Source organism: Mustela nivalis (assembly GCF_964662115.1).
Source record: "Mustela nivalis genome assembly, chromosome: 2".
Taxonomy (NCBI): domain Eukaryota; kingdom Metazoa; phylum Chordata; class Mammalia; order Carnivora; family Mustelidae; genus Mustela; species Mustela nivalis.
The window spans coordinates 152,823,804-152,839,328 of NC_139021.1; the positions used below are offsets into that span (position 1 = coordinate 152,823,804).

The window sequence follows — 15,525 nt, forward strand, 5'->3', positions numbered from 1 at the left end:
AAAGACAGATGTCGGCAAGGAGGAGTGGCACTGAATGTCCCAAGAGGTAATTTTTTTTTTAAGATTTTATTTATTTGACAGACAGAGATCACAAGTAGGCACAGAGGCAGGCAGAGAGAGAGGGAGAGAAGCAGGCTCCCCACTGAGCAGAGAGCCCAATGTGGGGCTCGGTCCCAGAACCCTGGAATCATGACCTGAGCCGAAGGCAGAGGCTTTAACCCACTGAGCCACCCAGGTGGCCCCCAAGAGTTAATTTTTAATTGTTCTTTTCCATCCACCCCTTGCTCACTGCTCACAGCCAAGTTTCATCCCAAATCAATTAAATTACAGTCTCTGGTGTGATGTCAGAGGTATTTTCTATTTTTTTTTTTTAAGATTTATTTATTTATTTATTTGACAGTCAGAGATCACAAGTAGGCAAAGAGGCAGGCAGAGAGAGAGAGAGAGAGGAGGAAGCAGGCTCTCTGCAGAGCAGAGAGCCCGATGCGGGGCTTGATCCCAGAACCCTGGGATCATGACCTGAGCCGAAGGCAGAGGCTTTAACCCACTGAGCCACCCAGGCACCCCGGTATTTTCTATTTTTATTCCCATTTTGACTGTATAGCTGGGATTAAGAATTACTATTAACTCTTAAATTTCACATGACTGAAATCATATGGTATTTGTCTTTCTCTGACTGATTTGTTTCACTTAGCATATCCTCTATTTCTAGCCATGTCATTGCAAATGCAAGATTTCATTCTTTTTGATGGCTGAGGAATATCCATTGTGCACATACATGTATATGTATATGTATATGTATATGTATATGTATATGTATATATATCTCCAACATCTTTATCCATTCATCTGTCAATGGACATCTGGGCTCTCTCCATATTTTGGCTACTGTGGACATTGCTGCTATAAACATTGGGGTACATGTGCCCCTTCAAATCACTATGTTTATATCCTTTGGATAAATACCCAGTAATAAAACAGATGAACATAGAGGAAGGGAAGGAAAAATAAAATAAGATGAAAATTGAGAGGGAGGAAAACTGTAAGAGACTCTTAACTCTAGGAAACAAACTGAGGATTACTGGAGGGGATGTGGGTGGTGGGATGGGGCAACTGGGTGATGGACACAAAGGAGGGCGCATGATGTAATGAGGACTGGGCGTTACATGCAACTGATGAATCACTAAATTCTATCTTTGAAACTAATTAAAAAAGAAAAAGAATTTCTGCTAACTCAAAAAGGAAAAAAGGGAGACTAGGGGGTTAAGAGAAAAAAAGCAGAGCCTAACATTTGTTAGGTGTGTACTTCTTGCCAGATCTGGGAACAGAAGCATTGCAACCTTCACCTTACTATTTGTAAAGAAGGAGTTAATAACTACATTTAAAATAAAAGACACAGGTAACTTGTCTAAGGTCACAGAGCAAGTAAGTGATGGATCTAGGATTTACATTCAGATTGTTTACCCACCACCCACTGCCCCCCACAAACTTCATTATTTCCACTTACATTAGGGAAAAAAAAACCCTTTGGTTAGATATAAAAGGTGTAAGTATGCAGAGGATAACAGAGAAGACAAAGTTTCACCTACTTAACTTTACTCAGGGGTCATCTGTATACTAAGTTTTTGTTCAAGTCTCAGACTCCCTGTTGGCACATACTAAAAGTCTGATTGGAAGGGTGGTTAAATTCCTGCCCTTGACAAGGGAGACTATGTTCTGAAAGTAAAACTGATCACTCTTGGAAATGCACTCATTCTCCACAATCAATAAAGAATTATTTAGCTAATGTTACTAAAGAAGCTAAATGAAACCTAAGTGATTACTTAGGAAAATCCAAAAGAGTAGAAGTCATACTAGAGTAAGGGGCTGGGTGGCAGAATAATCTTTATGTCCAAGCCATAGACATATGGTTGGTTGGAGGAAATCAGCAAGTTCTTTCACCTTATTCAGAAAATGAAGATACTGCCATGTTTTAAACAAGGCTGCAATAAAGATGAAATGAATGACTGTGATTCTCAACTTTTCTATCAAAGTGCCCCCAAAGCAGAGGGAAATAAATCACACAGCATTCTTAAATCTCATTAAGATCTCAGGATACCCTTTGAAGTTGTCAGCTTTATCTTAAAAATTGTCTATCAATTTCATATATGACTCTATCACATAACCCATGTTTTGTTTGGATAAGAGAAGAATCCTGGGTTGGCACTGCACTTGAAGCCAGTGAGGAGCTGTGAGTAGAAGCTAGTCTCAGCTCTCTTGAGGCACACATATTAAAGATAAACATTAAATAGTACAACTGTGGGGGTGCCTGGGTGGCTCAGTGGGTTAAGCCGCTGCCTTCGGCTCAGGTCATGATCTCAGGGTCCTGGGATCGAGTCCCACATCGGGCTCTCTGCTCAGCAGGGAGCCTGCTTCTCTCTCTCTCTCTCTCTCTCTCTCTGCCTGCCTCTCTGTCTACTTGTGATCTCTGTCTGTCAAATAAACAAATAAAATATTTAAAGAGTACAACTGTGGAGAGTGCCATAAATGGGAAGTCCAGGTTCTATGGCCTACACAAGTAGAGAAGCAAACATGGAGGTCTGCAGAGGAAAGTAGGTGTAACTTTTTAGTTTCCTGTGTATTATTGGGTTGGAAGCACCCAATTCCTAGCACTTTAGACATATTCACACACACAAGGAACTTCTTCCAAAATCCAATTAATAAGTCAAGAATATTTCAGACTACACTTATTTACAACATTCAATGTCAGACCATGTAGACCAGGTTTATCACTCTATTTTTCAGGAAAAGAGGCTTTATGAAGCAATCAGAGCATAAGCAAGGTGCCAAGTAACATTAGAAAAACAATCTTCCCTAGGACAATGAATTTGTGTGTTTGTGATAAACTAGTATAAAAATAATACAACCACTCTTAACAATTAAGTATTTAAAGCAAAGGTTATCACCCTCACCCTGGAGGCAAAAGGTTCTGCTTCTTCCTCACTCGTCACCCTACCCAATTCGCATAGTCTCTGGAACCTCAGCTTCCCCATCTATAAATGAGAAGGCCAAAACAGAAACAGCAATGCCCTCGGGTCCCCTATCATGTTCCTATACAGCATCCACTTAATATGGTTTAAAACTTCAGTACGTAAAAGATATAGAACATTACATATCCCTATAATTACTATTTTCATTTTTAAATTAGCCATCTTTTACAATATATTCATAGCCACAACTGTATACTAATTTTACTCCTAAGTCTGCTCATATGGAAACAATAGCACTAGATCTTGTCTCGAAAAGTTCAAAATACTCAGAGATGACGTCTTTAATCTGAGAATATCAAAATAATTCCTTCAGTATCTCATTACTCTGTAAAAAAATTGTTTATTTATATCCACTCATGGTGAGCAGAAATACAACGTACTCTTCAAATTTTGGAAAATTCCATTGGAATTCTAGCAAACCTGGCTCTCTCCCCATTTTGGCATAAAAGCATCATGTGTTCTGCTCCCTCTCTGCCACTTCCTCTCAGCTGAGCCTTTCCCCAAGGAGCTCACTCCCAGCAGAAAGAAAAGGGGGAGGAAGAGGAAGCTCTGGAAGCACACAGGAGTCTCTCCCCAACTTGAAAGTTCAAAGAAAAACCCTTTCACATTTCCTCTTTTGACTCAACAAATGCTCTAGCAGAACCACAGTTCAACAGAAATATAAGCAAAATCTTCCAAAATATTTTCAAGAGGAAAAAAGTAGAAGATGCCATAAAGTAAAGCTTCAAGTTTCCTGGTGCATCAGCTATGCACAAGTTATTTAACAGCCAATGACCTCAGAGTTTCTCAAGCAGGTGAATGTCTTTGTGCTTTTTATAAGATATTAAAAATTTAGGTCTTTACCTCCTGTAACTTAGAATAGACTCTAGTTACAAACTGAAAGATACCAGAAAACAAATGCCAAGAGAGTTTTTAATTTAAATAAAATTGAAACACTGTTACATTACAAAACTATTATCTTAAAAAAAAAAAAAAGTCATTCTCTGGCATATCTTCTCTGAATAAGGCTATGCCCCCTACTTTCCAAAGGTAGCAATATTGATACCTTACATGTACATGTACATGTACCTAGCCTCATCCAAATCTCACAAAATGGGGGCTCCTGGGTGGCTTAGTTGTCAAGCATCTGCCTTGGTCTCAGGTCATGATCCCAGGGTCCTGGGATCAAGCCCTCATTGGGCTCCTTGCTCAGCAGAGAGTCTGCATCTCCCTCTCCCTCTGCCCCTCCCCGTGCTTGAGTTCCCTCTCTTGCTGCCTCTCTCTGTCAAAAAAATAAAATCTTTAAAATCATTCAAATCAATCTCACAAAACAATGAGGTAGCATATCTTAACTGTCCTTTCATAGGCTCTTAAAAAGGAGAGACTTATGAGATGCAGAGACTTGCTCAGCCAGTTGCCATCCTTATCACATGACTCCTCCAAGCTCTAAGCCCTTATATTTGTCCTCTGAAAAAAGGGAGACAATATTACTTCAAAATATCCTTGAAGCTGTCATATTTTTGTCACTCTATATTAGTTGACATTTCCTAGAATTTTATATTAATGGAATCATCTAGAACATACTCTTTGTCCAGCTTTTCAACTCAGCATAATTATTTTGAGTCATTCATGTTGTTACGTTTCAATAGTTCACTTCCTTTTATGGCTGAAAATATTTCATTGTTTCAATGTACCACAATTTGTTTATCCATTCTCCAGTTGAGAAGCATCTGGGTTATTTACAATTTTGGAAATCATGGGTAATGCTGCTCTGAACATGTGCGTACAATCTTTACATGGACACACATTTTCATTTTTGCTCTTAAGTAAACTCCTAGGAATAGAACTGCGGCATCATATGGTAGGTGTATGTTTAACTTTGTGCGTGTGTATGTTTAACTTTTTAAGAAATTGCCAAAATGTTGTCCAAAATGACTATACCATTTTACATTAGAAACGTTAAAGTATGGCACCTTTAAAGGTGCCAAACATCACCGGAGATGGAGCACCTCTAGGCCCCAAAGAAGATGCATGTCCCAAATTTAGGGGACAGAGGCAGAAGGCATTTCATACAGAAAAAAAGATTCATTAAAAAAAAGTGACATTGCAATTGGAGAAAGACAACTATCATATGATCTCCCTGATATGAGGAAGTGGAGATGCAACATGGGGGGTTAAGGGGGTAGGAGAAGAATAAATGAAACAAGATGGGATCGGGAGGGAGATAAACCATAAGTGACTGTTAATCTCACAAAACAAACTGAGGGTTGCTGGGGGGAGGGGGTTTGGGAGAAGGGGAGGTGGGGTTATGGACATTGGGGAGGGTATGTGCTATGGTGAGTGCTGTGAAGTGTGTAAACCTGGTGATCCACAGACCTGTACCCCTGGGGATAAAAATATATTATATGTTTATAAAAAAAAAAAGTGACATTGTACCCTGGTACAGTCATTGTAGCTTATAAGCCACTTGTAGGTCTGCTGCCTTAAATCACATCAGGAAAACACCTATTTTTTTAAAAAAAGATTTTATTTATTAAAAACAAAAAGATTTATTTATTCACTTGGCAGTCAGAGATCACAAGTAGGCAGACAGGCAGGCAGAGAGAGAGAAGGAAACAGGCTCCCCGCAAAGCAGAGAGCCTGATGTGGGGTTCGATCCCAGGAAAACACCTATTTTAAAGCAACCAATATAATATAGACTCAAGTTTGGAAAGTCACACGCAAGGGAGAAAAAAAAAAATCTTTAAAAGGCAGCAATAAAGCTGATGCAAGCAATCACAATAGCAGCTCACCAGAACATTATCTCCTAGTCAGGTACTATGCTAAACTTCATGAGATTTATATAAGGCCACTTCAGTGGTCACTATCTCCACTTTCCAGGGAAGAAACCAGAGGCAGAGGAGTTAAGAATGTGGCCCTTAGGTCATATGGCTAATAAGGCACAGAAGGAGAACTGCCGGGCTCTAGACAATGTTTTCCATGGCTATGCTGATTTACTGCTTCGTCCTCAGGTTCTACATGCCTTCCAGCCTGCTGGAGGATGCCTTCTTGAAGCTGAATGATCCTACCCCTTCAGCAACACTTCTCCCTGTTTCCAATTTCATACTCATCAAACAACTTTCTGATATTAAACTGGTTTTCCAAGCCCAATCTCTACTTGGAAAAAGAAGAGCTGACCAGTCAAGAAACAATGTGCATACACTTGGCAGTGATTATCTCTTAGAGTAAATTACCAGACCAGGCATTTTAGTTTTGAATGTTAATTTGACCATAAATTTGGTTCACCTGACTAATCATGGAGGTACTAAACATCCTTTTCAGAAATCATCATAATAGAGGAAATATCTACTACGTCAGGTATCAATGCTATACAGGCCCACAACTGCTAATAACCTCAACTCAATACCTAAGAGTTTAACAAAACAAAAACAAAACCAAAGGCTACTGCTGGTATTAGAAAAAATCTGGCTGACAGATACTACATATATAGCTGGAAGCATTCTCAATAGCCTCCTTCTTCCTCCAGCAGGAAAAATAAAAATACATTATGCAAACTTTTAGTGTTTTTGGTATAAATGTGAAGAGATGAAAGGACAGAATTATTACAAAGTTAAGAAAAATATATTTCCAGTTTAAATGGGACTTATCATTTCAAAACTGACTTTATTTTGGAAATACCAGACAAGTGGCAGTTCTTACTAATGGATCAGAATTTCTTTACCCAATCTTCCCATCCATACTCTATAATGCTTGAGGACCTCATATTTTGGGGACAAGTCAAGATGGGGCCTTAATTTCCTCCCTGAAGGCTGGCCTGCTAATTCTCACTAGATTCATGGTCTTGAATAGGAAAAATCAATAGATTCTTTGGTTTCACACAAAGCTTATTGTTCTTCCATACCCTACATATCTATAGGATTACTGTTTTCTAAAGTTAGAATCCTATCTTCCACACCCATTTTCTGTCTTCTAGATGACATCGGTGGCAGTGATTCTCAGAGGAAAGAATAACTGGAAGGCAAGCTCTAAGAAAACCAAAACATGGAAAACTGGCCCATTCAAAGCTGGGAAGTAGTACTGAGAAGGGAGAATGCTCAGCATGGCACCTCTGTTATCCTCCTCAAGTCAGGAGAGGTTAGAGCATGGTGTCTTCAGAAGAGATTTCGGTTTGGTAAGGTCAAGGAAATAAAATAAGGATGGAAGTTTTTTGAAGACATAATGAATGGCAGCATTATGCACAGAATTAGGAAGCATGGATTTTATAAAGCAAAAAAGGGTAACAAAGAAGGAATTATAATTGACATTTTAAAAAAATGTTTTTAGCTTGATTCAATTCTCTTTAATTTTCTTAGCCAGTCCCTTGTTGTCTGAAAATACAATTCAACCCAGTTGCTTTCAATAAGCAACAATAAAGTTTCAGTGATTTCAGCTATGTCTATATGAAGGCTGAGGGGAAGGAAGGACCAGCAAGTCACAGGACAATAACCATGGGGCTGACAAATGGTAGATAAAAGAGGAAAGACAGGGACGCCTGGGTGGCTCAGTTGGTTAAGCAGCTGCCTTCGGCTCAGGTCATGATCCCAGCGTCCTGGGATTGAGTCCCACATCGGGCTCCTTGCTCAGCGGGGAGCCTGCTTCTCCCTCTGCCTCTGCCTGCCATTCTGTCTGCCTGTGCTTGCTCTCCCTCTCTCTCTCTGATAAATAAATAAAATCTTTTAAAAAAAAAAAAGAGGAAAGACAATACATAGATGTGCTTGTGCATGTGTCACATACATAAGTCACTGGATGAGTTAGGTTCAACCACACAGAAGGGAAGAAAAGCTTCATCACACCAAGTCTGTCAAAATCTGTAGGTCTCACAAGTATCTTCCAAGGAGGATATTCTGTTTATTCTGATCATTTCAAGTTGGAGTCAACTTTGAAAGAAAACTGACAGTATTGCAAATGTCAAATTCTGGTTGTTTTTATGGTTTACTTTGAGGTGCCCGCTAGGCAGTACCCAGAGTCATTTGAAGATAGATATACTCTCATATCTGCCATAATGTAGCAAATATGCACCATTCATCAACATTTGATATAGATACTGGCAAACTGACCCTTTGGTGCTTTAAGAAAATATCATATGGGGTGACTGGCTGGCTCAGTTGGTAGGGCATGTGACTCTTGATCTCAGAGTCGTGAGTTCAAGCCCCAAGCTGGGTGGGTGTAGAGCTTCCTTTAAAAAAAAAAAAAAGAACAGTAAAAATAGGAAGTAAAAATAAGAAAATCAAAAAATATTACAGACTCACAGAATCTTCATTCTGAAACAATCATTAAAGATGACCTATTTCAGTCCCCTTCTCTTACAGATGAGGAAATTTAGATGCTAAAAGGGGGATTTAAGCATCATGCACAAACTGGAAAGAACATAAACAAAACTGTATTTAAAAGCAGAGAATTAAAGAGAATCAAATCGAAGAGAATCAAAACCTTTTAAAAAGAAAAGTGTCTTCTGGCTTCATTTTGTACACAGAACAATGGTAAATTATATCCTCTCCCTCTTGCAGAAGAGGACTCACACCACAGCAAATCAGGTCTTTTCTAAAATACACATTCATACCTTCAGGCAGACACACTACCGTACTGTTTTTTTCCATTAACATTCAATTCTAGATCCCATCACCTAAGTGAAGTGTTTCCACAAAGTTTCACAAAATTGCTGAAGCTCAGCAAGTTAAGCATGTTTATTAATCCTCACCCCAAAGTACCTGCTTCTGGGGGTGGGGGGAAGAGTTGCCTTAAACTAAAGATAAAGTGACCTTTCTTTTAGAAATTAGAAAATAGAGGTGGATAGTCTGGAATTTTTATGGTTTCCAAGACCCTCCAAAAGAGGGGATACCAGCTATTTAGAACAAAATACACATGCAGTGGATTAGGACCTGCATCACCAAGTTCTGCCAGTGGTTCTCAGCAGTGGCGGCTGTGAAGTAGAAAACATGTCGGAACCAAAAGAAACGTGGAATATGTATTTTAGAGATAACTTAGGTAAAATCTACTCTAAGGAAATACAATGGTAGGAAGGAAAGGAGTAATACTGTACACAGCCCTAGAATTACCCAGTATGTCTCCTATGGGTACCCATAGTCCGGTTGTGTATCTGGGAGGATGACAGGGAACAAATTGATGTCACTCATTTAATAGAGGAAAAAACCCAAGTCCTGAGAGATTCAATGGCTTTTATGATAGTGACAATGGACAATTTCTATTTAGAGACTGTTTTGCAAAGCTATTTGGTCCACAGACACTAGGAAGGAGAACTGATGCCAGCCAGACATTTTTCCCAGAATTAACTAATACAATGACTTTCTGGTTAATTAGGTTTTGATGCTCCAGAACTCAATCCAACAATTATACCGATAAAACCATTTATAACCTGCAAAGCTGCTGACCAGACCACCTGTACCACACAAATTCCACTAATGGGAGATCCCTGATGTCCAGTTTGAAGCACCTGTTGGCTATCTACCAAAATGAGAGAAGTCTGAGTTATATATGAATAAACTGATCTATTCATTCATATTCGCTATCCTACTCCCTCTCTCTCTCTTCACCTGCTTCCTTTCTTCCTCTCCTCCTTCCTTCTCCCACCCCAATGGTATGTAGCAGGGGTCTGCAAACTTCTCTGTAAAGGGCCAGACAGCAAATAGTTCAGGCTTTTTGGGCTCCACCACTGTGGCACAAAAATAGCTAGAGATAATCCATAAATGAATGGGCGTAGCTGTGTTTCAATAAAACTATAAAACCAGACAATGGGCCACAGTTGGCTCAAAGGGCTGTAGTCTGTCAATCCCTAGTATAGAGAAGCAGTTCTCAACTTTTAGGGTGCAACAGAATCACCTATAATTTGTTAATACCCAGATTTCTCAGCCCCAGCCTTAAAGTTTCTGATGCAGAAGTCTTTAGTGGGTCCTGAGATCTTGCATTTTTACTAAGTTCCCAAATGATGCTGATGCTGCTGGTCCAGGGACCCCACTTCGAGAACCACAGGAATAGAATAATGGTCTATCCCACACTAAGTGGAAGGTTGAAATGTAATGAACAATTAAGAAAGTGGAAATCACATGCTGTAACCTTGACTGCTAATTTCATAGAATATTTCATATGAAAACTTACTGTTAAGTGCCATAATATTATCTGTTCCTGGATGATGGAAATTTATTCCCATGCGTCCTAAAAAAGAAAATAATTTTATTTTAAGCACAAAGAAAAGAATGCTTAATATAATTTCAAATACATTGTAAAAGATAAACATTACAAAAAGCTAAAACAGATTAATCTATAACAATACTATAATCTATAACAAGGCCATAGCAGTTACAAGTTTTTAAATCAAGTCATAAAACATACAAATGAAAAAAATATTAAAAACAAAGCCAAAATATCATTAACAACAAATAAATAAAATAAAACAAAATGTAAAAGAAGCTTTCCTTATAATATACTGAAATTTTAAAGCATCTCTCGCATTCCAACTTAAACATGCCAACTGGACTAAGCATTTTATTTAAATAACCATTCATACTGCCCTTCAGATTCAAGCCACAAAAAAATGAATTCAAAGAAGTATATAAACTTGATGTTTAGAGGGAATAAAAGCTAAATGTTTCACAGTGGCTCAAAAATGCAACATAATTATCAGAATGGCTACCAGAAGAAAGACGGTAAAATTTATACAACAGCTATAGTGGGGAACAAAGACTGGCCTAAAAATCTAGGGTTCTTATGCTTTCCCTACCACTAACTAGTTACACAACCTTGGGGATAATGCTTATCTCCAGACCTTCATCCTTATAGTAACGGGTTTCAAATGTCTGCCCACACTGACTGGCTGCCTGTTTTTGTACACCTAAGAGCTAAGAATCATTTTTACATTTTTTAAGGGCTGTAAAAATAAAAACTAAAAAAACAAAGAATAATATGTGACAGAGACCATATGAACCAGAGGCCTAAAATATTTCCTCTCTGGCCCTTTACAGACAAAAGGTTGCCAACCTCTGGCCTGTAAGATGTAAGTCTGAAACAGATGTTTTAATGGATAGCCTCCAGGGTTAAGAGTGGAAGACGTAGACAACTGGTATGTTTTTCATGAATTATTTGGGAAAAGAAAGTGGATATATTAAAAGAATAATGAAACAGAGAGTCTTATATGGAAAAAAATGTATTTAAGTTTTCTTGACCAAGCTTTCCAACAAAATAATTATTGATACAGTGCTTCTGTGTAAAGCTATTATACATATGACCTTGGTTCTGCAAAGGTCTTCGTGTCCAGTTAGGTGAAAGGTTATCGTGAAATTCTCAGAAAAATGTCAATTTTATGTGATTACTACTGTTAAATAAATGCCAACAGTATGGGGGGGTGGTAGAGAGAATGCTGGAGATATGTAAAAGTGATGACTTTTACAACAAATACAGTGTTATAAATAATTGCAAAAGGTCAATCATCATTTGGTATTAATCTCCACTGTGGGGTACTGAAGGCAAACAGCATTATTAGCTCTTCTGACCCAAAAGAGAAGAATCACAGTGGACAAAACAGAGCATTTGCTTCAAATAAAAAGGCAGAAAAATGAACTGCCAGCCAAATCAATTTTTTGCCTAGACAAGGCCAACCTTGTCTCTTAAAAAACCCTCAGGTGATAGTAATTATTGGAATGTCATTTGTCATTAAAGGATAAGGAAAAAATAAAACTCTCATAAGTGTAATGTTACTTGTACTGCTGGATGCATGTGTGTGTGTATGAGAAAGAAAGTAATTAAGAATGTAAAACTCATCAATAATTGATGGATTCTAAGGAGATTATTCTAATTTTACCATGAAGTATTATAGGACTTTCACTAAAAATTATTTTTAGTTTTTACCATTTAAACTTATTAGGAGGAAGATATTACATATATCTAACTCTAATTTTATGGAAATATTTTGCTAGCATTTATATTACAGTGCAATTATTTTTTAGAATATATTTTAATGTTTTCTAGAGAAAAAATCACCCTATTAGTAAAGAACCATTTTTTAAATAATAGAATTACCTGTTTTATTTTGTACTGATTCCATAGATCTTTTCATATCTACTAGAAACTAACCATTGTTTAAAGACACATTTAACAGTATCTATATATGTAATAACTCTGTCTTATGTTTCTCCAGCTCCTAAGTCATCTTAGAGTCTCTAAACATATTGTCTACCCCATACACAATGAGTGCTACCTCGTACCACCACCTGATCAGAATCTGTAATAGGAAAATTTGTCATGAGAATAAGGCTTGCGGCTTGGCAGGGAGAATTTACATTCTGGTTTTAGTTAGCTGTATCAATATTCTATAATTTTCAGATAATCAAGACCTTATTTGGATTCATTACCACCAAATACTAACATCCATAATAACTAGATGTTATTTACTCATTGTATTCTGACATATCCAAATTTAACAGTAAATAGACAGTCACTGGAAAGTATGCCTACAAACCAGAGTTGAGTTCAAAATCACTGCAGAACCTAAGGAAATTGTATATAGAGATGGTCTCCTCAATCTCTGACCAAGGAACATTCAGACATGGGTTTGGTTCCTAAAAAGCCAGGGGTATTCCCTAAAATAATAAGGGGTTATCAAGAAAACTAAGCAAGTCTTGGGACACGTGGGTGGCTCAACGGGCTGGGCATCCAACTCTTGATTTCGGCTCAGGTCATGATCTCAGGGTCGTGAGATCAAGTTCCACATCTGGATCTGTGCTCAGCATGGAGCCTGCTTGGAGTTCTCTCTCTCCCTCTTCCTCTGCACTTCCTACTCCCTCTAAAACAAAAACAAAACCCAAGCAAGCCCAGATTTAATTGGTTCTCATTAGACTTCCTGTATTTCCTGTGCTACAATCATTTATGGTAAGAATTATGTGGTCTTAAAATTGCTACATCAAGTAATAGTTTTTATATGTTTCTGGAACCATTGCTGTTCCCACACTTAAAGGGTGCTCTCTCTGCTGTCCTCCAGAAGCTGGGTCCTTTTTGGGCTCTTTCCAGATCTTAGGACTTTTCAGCTTGAAAAGATGAAACTGAAAGGAAGCTCGGTAATTTTCTGATTTTCATCCCCAGCACACACTGATGACTTCCAATTTAATCTTTCTAAAGATGCAGGGGGGAAAAAAAGCCTTAGGCAATGTTTTGTAGATGAAGGCATCAGGATTTGCTGAAAAGCAAAAAACTTTTTGCCTTTCTTGGTATCCTCCCTGATTCTGTTGGTCTGTCAGACTTCAGTAGATCTCTGCATCAAAATCACCCACAAAAAGTTTTATAAGAAACTCTGTGTCATGCCAGACCCAACAGAACCAATTATTTAAATATAATCTAACCGTTTCCCAACTAAATGCAAACTCTTTCTAGTAAAACCACTTACAGCTTCTTTAAGCTACTTTCTTTACCTCTACAAAAATTAATATTTAGATTATAAAATGCAGTATCTTTTCATTGAAGAAAAATGGGAACCTCAATATTCCATGCATTTAAAAAAATGCAAAAAATAAGGTCACCAATTAAAGACAAGCTCTATTAACATTTTGATTTATAGTCTTTCAGTTGAAGGAGTGTTTACGTGTAACAGTTCTTTTCTAAAAGGAGAATTATTTTATGTTTTTTCTTAATATATTTTGCATCTTAAATTTTATAGTTATTATGAGATTTTAAAGGAGAAAATATATAACAGCAAAAGAAAAACTAATTCCAAATACAGATGAGGCCATTTCTTTTTTCTTCCTTTTAACCAACAAATACTGCTGTTTAATCAGCTGTGAAAATAGAATCAAGTGTGTGACGTCTGGTGATTTTTGTTAATGCAGTCTGGTGTTGCCAGTGTGACATTTTGTCACCTGTCCATGGGATGCTATTTTTAAATTGTTCTTGTCAGCCAGCTATCTTTTAAGTATAGTGTAAAATATAAGGTTTCGAAAACTGAAAGGCATACTTGGTTTTACGGAGTTAAATGATGCTGTGGAAATCTCAGACTGTCCCACTTTCCCCACTGCACAGGGCTTGATAAATGGGGGGTGAGGGGATGGAGGGAGAGGTTAGAGAATAGGGTTACATATGTTTATCCGACTCTGAAAATCGCAGTCTCATAAGCTCAAGTCAAATTCATATTTAAAAGGCTAGTTATAAAAAAAATGACCTCTACTGTTATTCAAAGTTTCAGAGTCCAACCAACCCATATTTTTATATGTCCAAGATAAAACTTGGAATTTTCATGAATTCATAATTATGAAAGTCACCTCTTCATTTCCGCAATATGTTACAAGATAGGGAATAACTATCTTCCTCTAATCATCCCTATCTGCTCTAAAAAGTCAAGTCTTTCAGAGACCTTCACATACTAGAATTTTAATGCTGTATTTTAGAAAAGGTTATAAGAAAAATGCATATTCTGCTTGGTTGTATTTTCCACCAATTTTCTCTATAAAACTGAAAATACCTTCCTTCAGAAAAAATATCCACAAGATGAAATAATATATTATGTAAGAATATAATAAAATGGTGTTTTAAAGTCCTTTTAAGGAAAAATGATAAAATTTTGGCACTAAAGTATTCTAAATCTGTTTCAAAGAATCAAGAAGCAAAAGCTATGAGCTTAGACTTGAGGTCAAATTCTAGTTTCTTTTCATAGCAGCAGTGGATAATTTCTGGCATGCTTTCAATTCCTTTGTTCCTATGTTTCCTCATTTCAGGCTATACTCTAAAATACTTAAATCATTCTTTTAAAACTCTCAGATATGGGCACTTGGGTGGCTCAGTGGGTTAAGCATCCAATTCTTGATTTTGGCTCTGGTCAAGATCGCAGGGTCCTGGGACAGCAGGTGTGTTGGGCTCTGCACTCAGCAGGGGGTCTGTATGAGGGATTCTCTCCCCTCTCTCTCTGCCCCTCCCCCTGCTCACATTCTCTCTAAAATGAATAAATAAATCTTAAAAAAAAAAAAACCCTCTCAGGTGACTACACTACTATATAGAAAGGACCACTGGAAAAATAAATGGGAGATATTTATTTTTAAAAAATCATTCAACTTGTATTTATTGTCCCCTTCTTGAATAGAAACAAAACAATCACTTCTTGCTTACTCAGAAACTGCCCCAAACAATTGTAAACTCTGCTAACTTTTATGCAAGACAAACTTCTATGGGCCAAAGGTATGTAGCACAAAAATAGAACTGGAGCAACAATGCAAGTAAAGAGACAGCATATTTTTCTGGAACAAACTAAATGTAATGAAGATGCACTTTTTCTGAAACAAGGGAACCTCAATATTCCATAAAAGGGTCCAATTTTGTGAAAGGCTATATAATACTAAATTTAAATTATGATGAATAAAGAAAATTGCTTCCATAACACCCAAAAGGTGTGGCATTTATTTCTTCCAAGTTTCTCTCAATTTAAATATTTTAAAGCGCTATTATCAGAAGACAGCTCCTCTCCACCCCAGATTCAGTACACATTTGA

The 15,525-nt window shown here is 37.5% G+C and overlaps 1 protein-coding gene across 21 annotated transcripts in view; it reads right to left on the bottom strand.

Annotated features, from left to right (window-relative positions):
- Window positions 1–15,525, bottom strand: part of CPEB3 (cytoplasmic polyadenylation element binding protein 3) — a 193,781-nt gene that overhangs the window by 99,240 nt on the left and 79,016 nt on the right. For all 21 annotated transcript variants that reach the window (XR_014309265.1, XM_082721952.1, XM_082721960.1 and 18 more), the window contains one exon: window positions 10,161–10,217. Coding sequence is in view for 20 of the 21 variants with exons in the window: in XM_082721952.1 (XP_082578078.1) it covers window positions 10,161–10,217 (57 nt within the window). In the remaining variant the exon portion in view is untranslated. The remainder of the gene's footprint in view (window positions 1–10,160; window positions 10,218–15,525) is intronic.